Source organism: Motacilla alba, chromosome 3 (assembly GCF_015832195.1).
Source record: "Motacilla alba alba isolate MOTALB_02 chromosome 3, Motacilla_alba_V1.0_pri, whole genome shotgun sequence".
Classification (NCBI taxonomy): Eukaryota; Metazoa; Chordata; class Aves; order Passeriformes; family Motacillidae; genus Motacilla; species Motacilla alba.
Window position 1 is genome coordinate 77,326,116 of NC_052018.1, and position 18,272 is coordinate 77,344,387.

Below are 18,272 nucleotides of genomic sequence, written 5' to 3' on the forward strand. Positions count from 1 at the left end.
TCAATGGAGGAGAAGTGCTCCATATCCCCCTCCACACTGTATTTTTCTCTTCACTTTCCATCCCCTCTCCTGGGCCCTGGCCTGCAAACAAGCAGAGGAGCCTGGTTTTGTCCCAGTGTTACCCACTGGGCTGGAATTCATTTGAGCACTGCTATATGCAGCAGCCAGATTAGTTACGTGCAGAAAGCTGCCTACTTAGGCGGTTTAACCTAATTTCCACATCACTGCCTTCCTTTTTCAGCTCAGTGAAGTTGAAAACACAGGGGCCCTGCTTCCTATTTCTCTCCAACTACAGGATTACTCAATGGAGAGAGAAGGGACAAATCCGTGTGATCCATACCTGGGAATTAGTAGGAGGTGGGGTGTGTGCCATATACCTCAGGTCAGGCTGAGGGCAGAGGCTGTGTGCTCAGGGATAAGGAAGTTTGTGGCCCTTCCCCGGCCCTCCAACTTTCACCTCCAGGCAGCTGCCTCCAAGCACTGGCTCTTGCACACTTTGGGCCATGAGGAGCAGATCAGACTGACCTCACCACTAAATCATGGGTCGAGGATTCAGGTTTAGTGAGTTTGAGTATTAAATGCAACAGAAGCCGTGGAACGCCAGAGTTTTTCGGACCAAGCACCCAGTGTGCGCCATGGCCCAATGGCTTGGGCCCCTTTCCCTAGGTGGGAGCAGGCCGGGCATGGAGAACCTTTTTCCCAGGTGCTTCTTACACCCTCCCTCCCCTCCTGCACCCCCAGTGTCGGGGACCCAGCCGGGCCGGTCCTGACCCCGCCATCTCCTCAGGGCAGCGGGCAGGTGCCAGCGGGCGCTGCCGTCGCCCCTCGCGGGCTTTGAGTGGCGTCGGGGCTCAAGATGCCGGGCGGGATGCCGGGGTGGGATGAGGGATGCCAGAACCCCCTCCACGCCTGCTCCGTTGTACGGGGAGGCCCTGGCCGGGCGGGGAGAGGGCTCGGAGCGGCGGCCGGGGGAAGGCGGGGCGGCCCCGGCAGGTGCGGGCGGAGCGGGGCGGGGACCCGCGGGGCTGCCCGGCCCCCGCCCGGCGCTGCGGGGCGGCGCGACCCTGCGCCCCGGCGCGGATCAGCCCCTGCCGATGGCTGCCCTCGGTCACACCGCCCCGCCGGGCGGAGCGGGGCGGCCCGGCGGCCGCCGGTGAGGCAGCGCGGTGCCGCCCCCGGGGCCGCGGTGGGCCGGGCCGGGACTGCCCGGCAGCGGCGGCAGCGGCGGCGGCAGCAGCGGCGGCGGCGCCCGCCCCGGCCCGCAGCGCGCAGCGCGGCTCTGCCCCGGCGCCCGGGCTGCGCGGCCCCGGGATCGGCGGCGCTCCGAGCCGGGGGAAGATGCTGCCGGGGTCCATCCAGATCTCCGGGGAGACGCTGTCGGGGGCGGAGATCCGGGACATCTGCGAGAGCCTGCGGGAGAACTCGGTGCGGCTGCTGTCGCTGCGGGGCTGCCAGCTCTCCGAGCGGGACTTCGGGCACGTCTGCCGCGGGGTGGCCGAGTCCCGCTCCCTCGCGCAGCTCAACCTCAACCTGGGCATCGTCTCCAACATCAACCGCGTCAAGCAGCTGGCCGAGGCCCTGAAGACGAACCGCTCCGTTCAGTCCCTCTTGTGAGTACAGTGCGGCGGGGGCTGCCGAGGGCGTCCCGGTCCTCTCCCGGGCGGGGACGGCTCTTTCGGGGGACTATCAGCTCGGGGCCAGTCCCTGAATTTGAGTCTTGTCGGAGGGAAAATGCCCTTGATGCTGCGGAGGATAAGCCCCTGCTCATCACCTGGCTGAGAGGGAGCCACCTCTGCCCCCGCCGGCTGGGCACGGCCCTGCCTCTCAGTCTCGGTCCTCCAGCCCCGGTGGTGGGGCTGCCCCTTCAACGCTGGCATCCCCTGCCCCCCTTGTCCCGGCCGGGAGAGAAGGGCTGCCGTAGCGGCCAACGACCATAGTGACAGAGGCTTTCCAAAGCTTTTTGCCCACTTGGGATTAGTATTAGTCATCCACTTCATTCTGTCTGCTTCTTCCTCCCTGTCATGTTAGTTAGCCCCCAGGAAGAAGGCTCCGTAGTAATTTTCCCTTTTACCTGCACAGCCTCCATGGGAGTCCCCTGACAGATGCAGGCTTGGCCCTCCTCAACCCTGCTCTCTCCATCCACCCCTCACTGGTGGCTCTGGATCTAGGAGACTGCATGCTGGGTGATGAAGGCATCAACCTTATCTGTGGGCTCCTGCCGCCTGATGGGGCCAAGTCTGGTAAGCACCAGGGGCTGTGGGCTGCTCAATGACTGGTGGAGCTTTCACATAGATCAGATGTATGCAGCACTTAATGCTCAGCCCTGGAGGAGGCAGGCTCTGTGGTTTGCCCGGGCTAAGGATTTCTTTCCCCTAACTTAAGAAAAGCAGATAAGTCAAGCAATAGATGAGTGGTTCCCTTGGGTAGGTTTGGGCTTTCTGCTACTGATCTGTCCTGCTGGCAGTTTGGAGCTCAGGGACTAACAGGTTGCTTCTGGTTCATGTCAGCAGCATTTGAAACTGGAGGAGAGGACAGCTTGGACTTGGAATTTATTATTTTGCATTTGTGTGTTGATAATCACTGTAGATAAATATATTGTGCACCCCTATCTCAGCACTTAGCTTTATTATCAGTGCCTGGGAGTTGTCCCTGCTTGCAGGTGCACTCCATGAGTGTGTAGTTGCATGGTCACAGCTTTCGTGCCAAGACTCAGGTCTTTGTAGGGAATGATCTTTGGTGGTATGAAGGCAGTGACCCACTCAAGCTGAGAGCTGGCATGTGCTGAGGTAAAACCACTCCTTTCTTCTGACTCTCAAAGTGCTTTCCACCTTTTCCCAGCACCTCCTCCTCTGTGTGTGCACAATGCCACTGATGCTGTTATCTCTGCAGGCCACCCCTCTCAGGGGCAGGCTTCAGAGCCTACTGTCCCTGTTATCCTCTCTCCAGCCTGTCACCTCATGCCACCTTCTTTGCCCAGTCAGTTGTCTCACACACCCCTTTGGTTTCCATTGTGTTTTCCATTGTGTTTGCTATTTAGGGTAAGCAGGACGCAGGTTGGGAAGGCAGATAAATGGGGTAGTTGCAGCATGGTTAAATGAAGGGCCACATGAAATGAAAGGCAGTGAAATATTTCACTGATCACTGAAATATGTCATGACAGTTGCCAGAGGAAACCAAGCCCTTAAGCCCTACAGAGTACAGGGGACACAACCCAAAGCTGTTCTGGTGAGCTGAACAAGTTCTCCTGTGACTGCTTTGGGGACCTTAGGGGTCTGGTTTGGCTTCTCTCTCTCCTCCAGGCCTCAAAGAACTAACACTGAGCGCCAACCCAGGCATCACAAGTAAAGGCTGGGGACGCCTAGCCATTGCAGTGGCTCACAGCTCACAGCTCCGTGTGCTGAACCTGGACTACAACCCCCTAGGTAAGCTGGGGGCCGGGGAGGCGGAGCACTCCTGCCTCCCAGCATTTGTGACCTGCACCAGGGGGGAAGCAGGGACCAAGCTCTGGAAAGGCGGTAGAGCATCAACAGCAGGATGGGGCAGTTCCTTGCATAGGTGCCCTCTGTTCCCCAGCAGCATGTTCACCCTGCCAGACACCTTCAGCTCTAGGAGAAGCCACTGTCACTGCTCTGCTTGTGTGAGGTGGCCACGTGCCCTGCGGGGAGGTGCAGAAAGGAGGCTGTGCCTTGCCCACTCCGCCGCCTTTGTCGTCACGTTTGACCCTCCATGTCTCCCTTTTTCCTGAAGCCCTGGGCACTGAAGCTGGCTTGGCAGATGCAGTATGTCCCCGTGCTCCCCCCTTCATCTTCCTGGAGGAGCAGGGAGGAGGAGGAGGAGGAGAGCCTGGCACTCGTTGCCATAGAAACAAACTCTCTCCTGCTCTGCTGCAAGGTGGTGAGGAGGAGATCGGGCCTTGCCTGAGCACCAGGATGACACTCCCCTCCTCAACCTGTCTGCCAGCAGAGCCTCCCCCGGCTCCCCTCTCTGACCAGGTACCTCCTCGCGGACAGGAAAAGCCCCAGGTGCTACTTGACAGCAGGCTGGGTTTTTTTCCAAGAGAAGGTGTTATGGTTGTATGGCATCTTGACACTCGACAGAGAATGTCAGAACACATTCTGGACTCTTGTCTCTTGACCAGCATCAATCTTCAATGCTCCTCTCATCTTGCTGCATCCCCCATCAAAGTCTACCGCCTTTCCAGGGAGGCAGTCTGCCAGCTGGTGCAGAGTCCTCTGTTTGACTCCAGCCTTTCCCTAACTGAAATATTCAGCTCCTATTCTGTGTATGGGATGCCCTTACAGGGACTGTTAAAAGCCCTTGCCTCCTTGAGTAGGAAGTAGATTTGGGAAGATATGTTTCTTTGGGGAATAAAACCAATCTCACAGTGTTCCTTTGTGTTCCCCCAATAATCAGTGACTGCTCCCATAACCACAAAATAGCGCACCTTTCCTTGTCTCTTTTCTCACTTTACAGTTTTTTTTTCCACCATGAGGTAACAGATTTGGAAGGCTGTCTGACAGCAGAAATACTCAGAGATGTTCCCATGACAGCCTCAGGCACATGAGGGCATGTGGCATTACATGAGGGAAGGCAGGCTCTGCTGACAGCCCTGGTTTGCTCCTCCCACAGGTGACCAGGTAGCTGGGATGCTCGCTGTCGCTGTGGCCTCCAGTCGAACTCTGGAAGTGCTGGACTTGGAGGGAACAGGACTTACCAACCAGTCAGCTCAGGTGAGTAATTCACAATTACTCTGCAGCATCACAGACACCTCAAGGGGCAGGTCTGGGGTGTCTGCAGTGGCTCCACAACCCACACCTGCCTCCAACCACTCGCTGGAGTCCACATGCACCCCCTTCCCTCCCTGCACCAAGGGGGGTTCTTGCTTTCCCCTGGCTGTTTTCTTGGAATAAATGAGGTTGGATTTTTGGCTGAGAATCAGAACTAAATCTCTGTGGACAAACACAGAGATCTCAGATCTCCAGCTTCTAGTGGTAAGAGGGAATGGACCTGGGTATGTGACAGCAACAGTGTAGAGCAGTCCCTTCTTCTTTAGATAAAGCCAGAAAATCAAAACTGGGCTCTTCCCACAGGAAAATGGAAAGTCCTCAGTCTCTCTCATAAAGCCTGATGAAGGGAGGTCGAGGGAAGGCAGAGGCAAGGAGAGGAGGGCTGGAGTCTGCAGGGAGACAAAGCACTGAGACTCTTTCTGCTCAGACCTTGTGATGCTTGTCAGCCTGTTTATCTTACTCTCCCCCTAGACCTTGCTGGACATGGTAGAGAATTACCCCACAGCCCTACGGACACTCATCCTGGCAGAGAACAACATTAGTCCTGAGCTGCAGCAGCAGATCTCTGATCTTCTCTCAGAGGGCGAGGAAGAGGAGGAGACAGAGGTCCACGAAGTCACAGCCAGGGAGAAGAACCCCTGGATCTGCCAGAACAGTAAGAGCTCTAGGAGTTGGGCTGGGGGGCAGGAGCTGAGGGGCTCCTGGGGTGTCTTGGGTGTTTCCAGTGGCACTGGCCTCTTGCAGTGGGGTTGGTGAATGCACCTGTCCCTTTTCCCCACGAACTGGAATACATACAACCTCCATGGAATACACACGCCTCCAGGCGTGACCTTCATGTTAAACAGCATTGGGCTGTGCCTCTCTCCCCGCAGGAGGAAAGGCAGCCTCCAAGGACAATGCGGCTGCTGCAAGGAGTGGAAATGGTACCTCTGAGGCTTTTCCCTGATGCTGCAGAACGAAATCTGAAAGTCTTAAAACTCAAGGGCAGGAATATTAAAGATCTTGGGAGCCTTTGCCAGATATCCTAGCCAAAACTTGTGTCATTCCTCACTGTTTCCAGAACCTCTTTGCAATCCGCACAGCATCAGCTGTTCCTATCTCTACATCCCAAACATGTGAAGGGTTAGCCAGGTGCCACTGTCTGTCTGTTGCTTGTAATGGAAAGAAGGTGTATTACAGAGACAGCAGTAGCCTGTTCTGTGTAGTTGGCATACATGCTATTGTATTTTGTCATGCTTACCTTGATCCAGCTGGTTTGAGGGTTTGCCTTTTTTTTACTTTCATTTGTCCTTCACCCTTCACAATTCTCATATCAGACTACCAGTAGACAAGCACAACCAATCCTTGAGCCTCAAAACATCTGGATGCTCATCTATTAAACCCATAAAAATAACTTGGTGACAGTTTGGCCAAGTTTTGGATCTTGCTTCCAGAAATTGATTCCTGAAATAGAGATTCCCCTGCAGTTGTTTTGAATGTGCAGGACTGCCACTAGAGATCTCCTCCCTCCCACCCAGGAAAAAATAGGTTTTTTTCAGTTTCAAAAGGCTTCTGGATGGGAAACTGGTACCCTGCTAAGTTTCTTACTTGCTATGCAGGCCCATTCTCCTCGCAGTTGATTCACTTGCTGTGGGGAGAGTCGCAGTGTTCCTGGCTGTGGCTCTGAGCCATGGCAGAGCCAGCAAGCTGCCCTCACCTCCCCGAGGCAGGCAGGGGAGGGCTGCACAAACCCTCCATTCATGCAGTGCAGAAAGTCAGTATTTCCAGGCCTCTGCTGCTGTAACGTGGCTGATTGCCCACAGCATTCCCCGCTCTTAGGAAGGCAGCACCACCACCCTGTGTGGTGTTGGCTGGCTTGTTCCACCTGGACACTGTCTCTCTACTGAAAAGCACTCGATGAGTGCAGATTTAAAGGCCTGTGCAGGGTTGGGTAAGGACATGGCCTGGCCAGTGCAACCAGGATCACCTGCATGTCGGGAGTACTCAGACCTGATGTTCCTCTGGCCTTTTGATGCTGTCTGTGCTTTCTCCCCCTCCCCCAAAATCAATTCTGTTCTGCTGTGTAGCCAGAGCAGGCCTAGCTCCTACTTAATCTCACAGTTCTCTCAACAGTTTTCTTTCCACCCTGCCGTGTTTTAATTCCTTATCCTCACCTCTGGATCTGGAGTACAGCCCTGCGCTCTCCGGCAGCCCGAACGGCTCACGCTTCTCTCCCTCTCTCCACACAGATTCCAGCTCCCAGATGGTCCTGATGACATCAGGCCTCGGTGACAGCCTCTTAGCAGAAACAGAAATGTAGCTGGGCTACCCTGCCTGCTTCTGCCGAGGAGAGCCCCGTGCAGCCGCCAGCCCCAGCCTCCGCTGGGCTCCCCAGCCCTCTTCTCACCCGTCTCAGCTCCTGTCGAAGCCTCCCTCGGCTCTGAGCGCAGGAGCCTGCTCCAAGCGAGTCTCTACACACGTCTCTGTGTCGTCACACGCCTCGTCGGCTGCTTGTGATTGTCCCCGTCGCCGCATGTGTAGCTCACGCCGCCCTGCTGTATTTATTCAGATGTGTATAAGAGATGCCCTTTCTATCGCTTGTACTGCTGTCGCGGTGAGACTTTTATAAAGGTCACAGATGTGGTGGCACCACTCGGCAGCGTCGGCCTCTGCCGCTGTGCGACCGCGGGAGGGCGGGCGCTGGCAGGGACGGGCAGGGACCAGCTGGTATGGGCACAGAGCGGCAGGGACGGGCAGGGACCAGCTGGTATGGGCACAGAGCGGCAGGGACGGGCAGGGACCAGCTGGTATGGGCACAGAGCGGCAGGGACGGGCAGGGGCCAGCTGGTATGGGCACAGAGCGGCAGGGACGGGCAGGGTCTGGGAGGTACCGGCAGGGACGGGCAGGTGCCAGGCGCGGGCAGGCGCTGCGGGCCTGGAGCGCCGGCAGGGGGCGCCAGCCCCTCAGCCGCCGCCTCACGGGCTCTCCTGCGCCGCCTCGACTCGGTCTGGGCCCTGGGGACAGGTCGGTGACAGCCCAATTTTCTGTCCCCCAGGCCCTCCCTCGGGCCAGGAGGAAGCGGGCTGGGCTTATCTAGCTGTGCAGGGAGCTTGACACCAGCAGTGCACACCCTGGTGAAGGCTTCAGCCCGCAGCAGCACCGTGGGTTGCGCTGCCCGCGCTTTGCCAAGCGTCCCTTGCTGACAAGGAAGATCGTGTTTCAAGGCTCAGATTAGGCTAGAAGATTAAATTGTGGTAGCAGCTGCTACTCAGGGGAACAAGGAATAAAATCATTAATTACGGGGACAAAGAAACAAGACACTCTTTCTAGTGTTAGGCTTGCATGTAGCCAGCTCAGAAAGGCACAGGCAGCCTAACTTGGGAGAGGGAGGAAAATTCATCACAGCCTTCTGCCGTCTGCAGCACCCTTCAACGTGAAAAGGAAACACTTCCAATTGTCTGTATCAGCATCCGGCAGGAACTCTCTGCCTCATGTTTGGAGAGCTTCCCGACTGGGGTATGTCCAGTCACCCCCAATCCTCCCTGCTCACACAAAATACTGAATCTCGAATTATAAACCTCTTAGGAACCCCAGCAAGGGGGTATGGTACGTGGTTTCTGAAGTAAAGTGATACTCTCAGATGACTCCAAAAAAACCAACAGTTATTAAAAGGATTAGCTACACCTTATCCTACACTAGATGAGAATGTGGAGGTCAGTCAAGGCAGATCAGCCAGTACAGCCAGCAAAATATGTGAAATGGGGTAGGCAGAATCTTACAAGTAACAGTGAAGTGTGCTTACAGCACCAGCTTACAGGTCACAGGATCGCTCTCCCTGGACGAGACAATGGGTGGCACACGCAGTTCAACAAACTTGAAACTTGGAACACTGTACCATGAGTAGCTAGCTCTACACCTTCACATGGTCAGGATCATTCCAGTCCAGGTCTTATTCAGTATCAAGTACAATATAGCCATTGCCAGCTACTTTTAAAATAGTTTATTTCTGGTCTTAAAATATACATCAGTTTGAAAATCTCAGAAAAAAACACATTAGTTACAGATTAACAGTCTGGAGTTGGGACACTGGAACTCGGATGGGCTCAAGGCCCCAGAGCCAATACTGCTGGAGGTGGGCAGAAGTGCAGAGGACACAATGCCCACAGGGAGAGGGCTCTGCTGCTGCTTGAGGCCACCAGTCCCCCTCAACCTCTGCCAGCATCCTAATGCTGCAAAGCACAAGTGTCTGGTGAGGTGGTGGGACCTTTGTCACCTCTCCACTTGACTGTTTTGCTGGCAGAGCAAAGCCAGCTCTGTTCAGGATCATCAGCACCAGCTGCCTCAGCAAAAGAGTTTTGTCCACTGACCAGCATGCCAGGATTCAGGGGAGATGGGGCTGAGCCCTGGGGGGCAATGCCTCCCCCACTGCAGGCCACCAGCAGCCTCAGCCAGAGCAGCTCACTCAGTGAGCAGCCAACCCCAGGTGACATCTGAGGCAGGATCTGGCAGCTGCTGCAGATGCAAACCCTCAGCAGTGCTGCAGAAGAACAAAAGAAATGCAGCAGTGGAGTGGCTGATGGCAGCAAACACAAGGAAAACACCCCCACCCCTCCACAACTGGGACAGGGGAGATAAACACTCTGCAGGCTCAGAGAAGGCTCCCACTCTCAGCCTGTCTGCACAGCGAAACACTGCAGTGAAATACTGAGTCCCACCTCCCCACCAGAGGGTGGCATCCAACTCTACAACTGTTCCAGGTGGGAAACAAGGTGTGTAGGCAGCAGCTCTGCCCAGGGTACATAAAACAACGTACACAGCTTGCCAGAGAGGCCTGCAGCTCCCCTTCACTGGCCCTGGAGCCTCCGGGCTCAAGCTGAAGCCCTGGCTGGCCCCAGCTACAAGCTGCAAGCCCTTTACAGAGACAGGGGTTTGGGGAGGGGAGCAGGCCCCCCAGACAGCTCTTGGCTGCAAATCTTGATGTAAGCGTATGAACAGATGCTCCCTCCTGGAGAGAAGGATGCTCTCCTCCAGCCCAATGAAGAGCCCGCATGGTGTAGGGTGGGAGGACAACACAAACCCAACTCAAAAACCAGACAGGAGGCTGAGGGCAGGGTTTGAAGGGGGTATGGTGAAGGGAACTGGGCTGTTCTCTGCCCTGCACTCCCATGGAAGCCAAGAAACACCAGACAGACAAGGGCACAGGACAAAATTAAAACAGGAGGCCTGGGCTTTGTAAGCCCTCAAAAAAATACCTACATCTACAGACCTCTCCCCTTCCCTCCCCCCCAGCAAGACACTGAGCACACAAGACTGAGAAGAAAAGTCACACAACATCACACTACGCTAGGAAAAACACACAGAAAGCCCTACCCAGAAAGGGAGGCTCCAGACAGGCATCAGAGCCTGGAGCCCCCCAGAGAAGGGGGCGTGCAAGGAGACCCTGGTGAAGGGCTGCTGCCGAGCCATGAGGTAGTGCATCTGCAGGGAGTAGCTCCTCAGCATGCTGCCCTCGCATCCCTGCTGGCCCTGCACCAAGCCCTTCCCAGAAAAGCCCGGCAGCATCCTTCATGCCTTGCTTGCCTGGGGCAAAACCTTGTTCTTAAATCTGGAGGGGTTTCTGCAGGCTGGAGGCCAGGATCAGAGGGAAGTGCAGATCTGATAGCTGAGACTCCTCAACACACCCTCAGTGCAGGCATCAGACCGGCTGCCAACAGCTGTGTCTGTTTACGCGGGGTGGGGGAAAGAAAAAACAATACACCCCAAAACCAAAGGCTTGGAAAGAAGAAAGAAGCCCACCCAAGAGCAAAGCACCAGCACCGTTCAAACAAAACAACAGCACAGAGAACGGGGAAAGAGGTGTGAGGGAGGAGACACACAAATACAAACCCCAGAGCCCAGCAGGCACTGCCTCCCAAACCACCTCAGCAAGCAGCACCCATGCCCCACACCACAGCACCAGCCCCTGTGCATTGCTTCAGTGGGGACCAGGTGCTGAGCCCAGCCCTGGAGACATATGACAGCGACCTGCAGAGGCAGATTCTGAAGACCCACCCAGTGGGTGGCTGGGGAAAACAAAACCCAGGAGGAAAATGAGACAGCAGCAATCCCAGCTCATCCCCACGGCACACAGCCATCTGCTGGGAGAGTCCTTGTGCCCCACTCACAGCCGCTGGGGCTCCCAGGGAATCAGACACCACCACACAGGCACTCTGCCCTGTTGGCACAAGTTAAAAGAGAGCAGAGCAGCTGAGGGGAAACAACACAAGAGCACCCAGGGCCTCGGGTACCTGAGTGGGAAGGGGGATGAGAGCAAAAAGAGGCACAGGCACCAGGACAAGGGTACCAAGAACTAGCTCTGGTACAGGCACCAGTGTGAGGCTGTGAAGAGAGCTGCGAGTGTGTAGGGGCAGTGGGTGTGCTTCTGCACACTGTGTGTGCTTGTACTGAGGGTCTGAGGTGCCAGGGAAGGGAGATCCCAGCTCTTCCAGGTAGCAAAAGAAGAGAATAAATATAAAACCTCAGAGCAGATTTCCCCTGGGAGGAGGGTACTAAGGGAGGCTTCTCCCTCAGGTGGACTGATGGGGGCATCCCACAGCTCCACTAAGCGTGGCTGCTTCTTGCTCTGCCTCAGCTGAGAAGGTTGCCCTGCTCCTGGGCTTGCGTCAGACTGTCTTTGCGATGTAAGTGGTGCACCCCCATCCTCTTGGGGCTGCGGTGCGGCCGACTGAAAGGAGGCTTGACCCTGCCTTCTCCACTTTCCTCTTGGACACCGCCTTGGCTGCTCTCCTTGTTTCCCTGGAGCAGCATTTCTCTCTCCTCAGCTGGGCTCTCAGGCAAGCCAAGGTCTACATAGTCCTTGTGCTTCTCTGGTGAGGGGCTTTCAGGCTCAGCAGTGCCTCCACCGCTTTCAAGCAACAGCTTCTGGGCTTCATCCTGGGAAAAATCTGTACCATAGTCTGAGGAGAAATGGCTCCTGCGGGCTCTGGACTCGGTGCTGTCTGTGTCCACGCTTGAGTCCCGGCTCACGGTCCAGCTGCAGCTCTGTGCAGACTCCTCACCATCCGAGTAAGCTGAGGCTGCCCTACCCAGCTCCTGCATGGAGCGGCTGAACCTCTTCTGGAGCTCGGGGGCTGTATCACGGCTGAAAGCCGTGCGGTTCATCAGCACTCGCTCCGAGGTGGGGGGTGCCTTGTCCACAAACATACGCTGCCAGTTAGCCAGCAGGTCCTCCTCAGAGCTGGCAGAGCTGGCAAAGGCGCTCGGGATTTGGGGAGGGCTGCTGAATGGGCTGCTCTGGGAAGAGCCGTGAGCCCTGGCTGCTTTGGGGGACTGCTGACAGGAACAGCTGGAGGCTGAACGGTGCCCTTCTGAAGCAGGGCTGCTGGGGAGTGTCCGGTGCCTGTCGCAGCTCTCATCTTCGCTCTGTACCAGGCTGAGGGAGATGGCCTGGCGCGTAGCATACGTACAGTTGGGCAGGGGGCTGTTCTTTGGGATCCTTACCTTGTCCTCAGAGAACTCAATCACTTTGCGCCCTGGGTACATAGGATGGGGAGGTGAGGGAGTAGGGTATGGGCTTAGCTTCTCAAAGGCAGGCACCTCTTCAGGCACACTTTCCACACTACTCTGCGGCTTGCAGCCGCCATTCTGCTGTTTCCCCGCATCTCCTCCCTCCTTCCCCATCTGCCCTGCACTGTTGCAGGCATCAGGGAGGGCTCCGCTCATGTCCACATGCACAAAGACATCCTCAGCCATGGGACAGCTGCCACTGCTAGACTTAGCTGAATTCAGAACTAGAGATTCTGGTTTCTCCAAGACTCTGGCAATGACTGAGGTGGGCACAACATCAGATGGAGCCAAGGTGTGGGCTGCCTCTTGGCCAGGGCCTGCAGACTCCTGCGCGCTGTGCAAATGCTTATTCACCATGTCCTGCAGCTCATAGGGAAGCTAGGGAGAAGGAAAAGGACATTAAAAGGGGACTGCCATGCAAGTAATTTAATTTCATACAACCTGCCTTTTCCAACCAACCCACACGTGTATTTTGTAGTCATTATCTTGACCCTAACATTCACCTACCTTGCCTTCAGAAGGGTATCTTTTTTCAAAGCAAACCTGCCCCATGAGTTTTTTCAAAGCAAACCTGCCCCAACAAGGCTCTCTAGCTGTCACAGCAGTCATGCTTCTAGGCCATGGTTCACAGGCCCCAAGTGGCAAAGCAAACAGGTAAAGACAGCACATGGGCTCAGTCTCACATGCCTGTGAGCACAGAGATAAGGCCCAGCCAGCACATGCTAGGAAGAGGTCTATTGATCTGTGGAAAATCAGCTGGTGGTTGCACTGAAGTGACTGTACAGCCCCCACTGCTGAGATCCACAGTGCTCCCTGAATGCATAATTGCAGCCATGCTGCCTTGGCAGCCTGCCCGGAGACCAGGATCGATGCCTTCCTGTGTTCCTACCAACTCCAACACATCACCCCACTTCCTCACTCTCTCCATTTCAGAGAGACAAACACAGGGCTTATTACCAAAGTTGTTGGACTGGGGACTCACCAGGGGGTAAGCACTACCCCTCATCCTCCAAATGGATACTTACTGCTCTCCCCACTACCCTGCCAAGCTGCCCTCACCTGGGTCACCACAGGCAAGTGGAGCACGGGGCACGGAGGTCCCTAAGCCACTCAGTGGCACAGCAAGGTCTGTCCCACCACAACCAGAAGGAAACTGCACCCACATCTGGGCATGCAGGGTACACTGCATAACAACAGCTGGCTGTGAGGCAGGCTGTGTGCACAGCTGCTCAGCACCAAACCCCCTCCAGTGGCAGCCATGTGGAACACAGTGCTTTGGGGGGCAGAATTCAAAGCTCCAGAGAGGGGGGACAGCTGGGAGAGAGGTCAAGGTTACCCCAGCAGTAACTGATACACTGACCTCAAGAGTGCTAATTTGAGACACAATGGGGGAGGATGACATAGTGGTCACCTGCTAAGTTAAAAAAGACAAGTATGTAGTTTTGCTGAGAGGAATTCAAGAAGGGACAGACTCGAGGTACAGCAAAGAGAGAGCTGGGCTAAGAGCCTGGATGATCCTTTCAACCAAAGAATTGATGCTACTAATGTGAGAGAAGATGAGAGCAGGATGAGCTGGGCTGCCCGCACCCTCATTCCTCCCCACAAGGGACAGTGAGTTGGCATCAGCTTCTCCTGCTCCGAAGGCCTAGAAAACCCTGAATGCTGCTTCACACATTTCTCCTTAGAGTAATAGGTGTCATCGGGTCAGACTACTGCTGCTTCTTATGAGGCAGGATGGCCCTTCCATGTGGCCAGGAGAGGAAGGAAAAAGGATGGAGCAGAGCAAGAGAGAGGTCTGTCCTCCTGCCAGCTACCAGCATGCACTCAGCAGACTATCAAAGTTCAAGGTTATTGTGCTTTTTATAACAGCTCCTGGCTGAGCTGTGAAATGAAGCTCTCATGAAAGAGGAGCTGGCAGAAGCTCTTTGCTGCCTTCTCAGTGGGAGTGGGAACAGGAACCTGCCCCCACCTCTAAGACTGAAGGATGAGAGGCCAGCAGCCCTGTGGAGAAAGCTGGAGAAAGCAAAATGCAGTCAAAGACCATAAGCCCTTCTTCCCCACCTCAGCAGGATTACTACTCACATCAGCAAACTTGTGGTTCCTGAAGTGAGACTTGTTACACTTGAGCAGCTGTACTGCAAGGTTACAGTCCTGTCGATAGCGTTCCTGCAAGAAAGGGCACAGATGTGCAACACTGTCAGACTCGCCCAAACTCTTACCCAAAAGGGCACCAACTGACCAGATACTGTTTGAACAGAAGCCAGAAGAGGCATCTGATGAATCGTTCATGAGGGCACTGCCATTCCCTCTTCCCCATACTTTTATGTATTTTCTTACAACTCAGCCATGGTGTCCCTTTCAACTCCAGTCTTTGTTCCTGGCATATCCTCTGTCAGTGTATCAAGCCCCACTCCCTTTGGGGATTTAACCATCCCCAAAAATCCCACTGCTCAGCTATATCTGATGATGCAGACAGACTGGAAAGAGTTGAGAGCAGTTAATAGAGACAAGCACTGGACCCAGGAACTTCTATATTAATGGTGTAGAAAAGGCATCAGCTCTCTCCCAGCTCTGGAGTGAATGACCCCTCCTTAGGTACAGCCCAGACTCAAGTCAAATCCTAAGCTTAAAAGAGCAAATACATCCAACTTGAAGATCCGTTCTTCCCTGTTCAACCCCTCACTCTCTTCTGTTAGTCTGTCTCTGCTATCCTGTGCAGCTCCTGCAGTTCCATATACACTGGAGTCATTCATGTGCTCCTTTACACTAATGACTTAGAACAAAAGGAAAAGCCCACACCTCACACACTTTCACAGCCATTTGCAGAGTGACACTTACATTGAGTTCCTCCAGCTTATTGATGGTGGTTTTGGCATCAAGCAATTTATTAGTGAGCTCTACAATCTCCCAGTCCAGCGTTTTGCGGTCCATTTCTGCCTTTTTAATCTGGGATGCAAGAATACCAGATTTAAAACTCCCTAGCACAGAACCTGGCTTTACCACCCACCTCAGCCCAAGCATAGCACAATGACATGTTCAGCTGGGATACAAAAAACTTCCAGACAGACAGACAGACAGACAAAGGAGACAACCCTCTTCAAAGGAAAGTGATTCCAAAAGCCAAATGGGACCAGCTGCTCTGCTAGCTACAGAGACAACAGGTTGAGTCTGAACCTCCTTAACACAGTATCTCTTCCTGCAGCACCAACATGTTTCCTCTCTGCCCCTGGTTCCCATGGTGCCTCACAAAAAGCTAGTGGTTTTGAGCAATCAATCCCAACCTGCCACTGAAAGCAAAGACCTCTGAGATTGTGATACCCAGTCCTCCCTTCCTGGGGAACCCAAAACAAGAATACTGCCTGAAAAGATCCAACAGTCAATACTGAATGGACAAAAGGGGAAAGGCACCATCTCGCAAGAGTTTAAGCCTTGCTCTAGTAAGTAAGAGGACCTGTCGCTTCATTTGAAGTTCAGCTAATGTCCTCCATAAAGCAGGGAACCTTGCCTCTTCAGACTCCCTAACAGCTCAGGAACAGGGCTGACAGAGACTCAGATATAACAGCAAAGAGGCACAACAGCTCAGAACAACCAAGCTGTCGCTGTCTCAAGAAATTCTTCCAAACTGCCCAAGGGTGTTGTGAGGCTACGACCAGCAGGGCCAGCTGCGCATCACAGGTACAGCAGAGCAACAGGCAAGCGGATAGCGGAGCCATTACTTCACCAGTATGCAGTCTCTTCAGGCACCAGCACAACAAATAACTGGTAGTGAGTATTAACCCAAGAAATTCAAGTTCTAGAATCAAAGAAATCTCATCCTGGGCTACACAGAGGCAATCAGCACCTCAGCTATTTGACTTGCCTGCTCACAGCTCAAAAGGGGAAGTAAAGGGAGCAAACAAGGCTCACAGCCATCCACACCTTATGCAGTGCTGCAGCTTATGGGCACCACTTCCCAACATGTCATGCTCCAGCTGGCTCAGAGTCAAACACTCTCAAGATGGAGCCCTGCAAGCTAGGACCTGCTGCATCTGCGGGCAGCTGCTGGATACCAGGTGAGCCCTTGGCTGGACGAGGGCTGGGGCCCCTCCATCTGAGATGGTGTATGTGGGATTGACAATGAGACCAACAGGCTGAGACACGTTAAGAGGAAAAAGGAAAAACACACAAACAAAAAGACGCAACTGCAAAAATCCAGCTTTGGCTGAGAGAGGCCTGAGAGGTGAGTGCGCCCAGAGTGTGCCAGCGGCAGCGTGGGGAGGAGAAAGAGAAAGAGAGGGGGAGGGAGAGAAAAGAAACAGCCATGAGTGTTATGAATGCACACAACAGACATACACGCACACTGGCTCTGCTGACTGCCCCCATCCTCCCAGGATGACCACCCCAAGACTAGCTGACACATCCCTGGCACTTTGAGAGGGACTGAAGCAACATGACGGAATACCATGCAATTATGTTGTGAGGAACCAAAGCTCTCATGCATGACCAAGTACAGGCTCAGTAAATCAAGAAAACCACTCATGACACCAGCCAGAATGGGGAGTAGATGATCACGGCCAGAATCTCATCCCTCACCCACTGCCACATCTGCTGGGTAAAGACAGGGCCCCTTCCCCCATCTGCTCCTAACACACACTGGTCTCTTCCACGTCATGTCTCTAATGACTTAATAGGGCACTCACCAGGGCATGCAGCTTCTCCTCCAGGTCTTGGTTGGTTCTCTGGGAAGCAGTGTAGCTGTTCTGCAACCTATAGAAACAAGTTGGTACGCTTGGGAATGGATCTGAGGCACCTACTCAAGTTGGCTTCATAGGTGCCAAGAAAGCCACCAAGTCCAGAACTCAGAAAGACTGCTACTAAGACAACCAGGCATATTAACTATGCCTCACCTCTGAAACATGATGGCTTTCAGACCCCAAGTTACTGGAGGCAAGATGAGGCTGGCGGGGTGAAAGGATCCTGCAGAAAGGGATGTAGATGACTTTGGAGGACTCCTCTGAGCTATGTCACATCTAAGCTCATGACCAGTGACTGGCACTGATTTTTAACTGTACTTTTCAGGTAAAGCAATGATGTATTTTCTTGCAGCCACCAGTGGCTTTTTTGGCACGCATGCTTACATCCTACAGATGAAGAATTCCCTGTCATCAGCCTTTCAAGCTGGCAGCATTCTTACACTGTACCTGGGAAGAAATAATGGCTGCAGAGCCTTTATCTCCCCTAGAGTCTGGAGGTGCACCTTTTCAAGGATGCAGCACACCTTTGATTTGCATAACAGGGCACAACCTGCTCACGCCAGCTGAGGGAGTCTTTGGTGTGAGGGATCTTTCTAACTCTACCCCTCATTTTATTTGCCGTACCTACGGAATTTATCCTTGAACTTCTCCAGCTCCTCACGGTTCTGGCCCAGTTCCATCTCCAGGTAGTCCTGACCTGACTCCAGTTCCCTCTCCATTGCCTCCATTTTGTTAGTCACGTATGTCAGCCGTCGACGAAGCTCCTCATTCTCATGCTGCAGTAGCCTGGGGCAGGAACCAGGAGCAAGGCACTGAGTGCACAATGAGTATTCCACACCAGCACCCCCACCCCGCTGCCCTGCACCAGGGCCCAAGTGCCCTCACAGGGGCCCCAGGAAGTCAGAACGGAACACTCAGGAGACTCTAGCGCATGAAGCAAGAGGTATATCTCTGTCAGGACAGACAGACAAACGCTCTTGGAGCAGGGGCAAAGAAGTACATGCCAGCTGGCCAGCCATGGCTCCCAGCTCCCTCTCAGGTTACAGTGCTTGCATAAAGACAGATAAGCTGCACAGCTCCAGTATCCCTCACTGATGAATGCAAACCAATCAATAATTTATCTCAGTCCAGGTTGGATGAATAGAAGCGCAAAATCCTCTCTCCATCTCTGTTAAAGACTTCATCTACTTTCTTTCACACCCACCA

At 54.3% G+C, this 18,272-nt stretch overlaps 2 protein-coding genes across 6 annotated transcripts in view; one reads left to right on the forward strand and one right to left on the reverse strand.

Annotated features, from left to right (window-relative positions):
- Positions 1 to 1,006: 1,006 nt before the first annotated feature.
- LRRC73 (leucine rich repeat containing 73) lies at positions 1,007 to 7,418 on the forward strand. The gene is made up of 6 exons (XM_038133460.1): positions 1,007 to 1,610; positions 2,080 to 2,240; positions 3,300 to 3,422; positions 4,630 to 4,730; positions 5,259 to 5,442; positions 7,016 to 7,418. The coding sequence occupies exons 1-6, from the start codon at positions 1,339 to 1,341 to the stop codon at positions 7,084 to 7,086; spliced, it is 912 nt and encodes a 303-aa protein (XP_037989388.1). The 5' UTR covers positions 1,007 to 1,338; the 3' UTR covers positions 7,087 to 7,418.
- Positions 7,419 to 8,752: 1,334 nt separating this feature from the next.
- TJAP1 (tight junction associated protein 1) overlaps positions 8,753 to 18,272 on the reverse strand; it is a 40,247-nt gene continuing 30,727 nt past the window's right edge. For 4 of the 5 annotated variants that reach the window (XM_038133451.1, XM_038133453.1, XM_038133452.1 and 1 more), the window contains 6 exons: positions 17,691 to 17,852; positions 17,013 to 17,079; positions 16,516 to 16,545; positions 15,172 to 15,279; positions 14,416 to 14,499; positions 8,753 to 12,711 (listed from right to left, as the gene is read on the reverse strand). In XM_038133451.1, coding sequence (XP_037989379.1) covers positions 11,395 to 12,711; positions 14,416 to 14,499; positions 15,172 to 15,279; positions 16,516 to 16,545; positions 17,013 to 17,079; positions 17,691 to 17,852 — 1,768 coding nt within the window. In that variant the 3' untranslated portion in view covers positions 8,753 to 11,394. The remainder of the gene's footprint in view (positions 12,712 to 14,415; positions 14,500 to 15,171; positions 15,280 to 16,515; positions 16,546 to 17,012; positions 17,080 to 17,690; positions 17,853 to 18,272) is intronic. The other variant, XM_038133456.1, reaches the window with a different exon arrangement.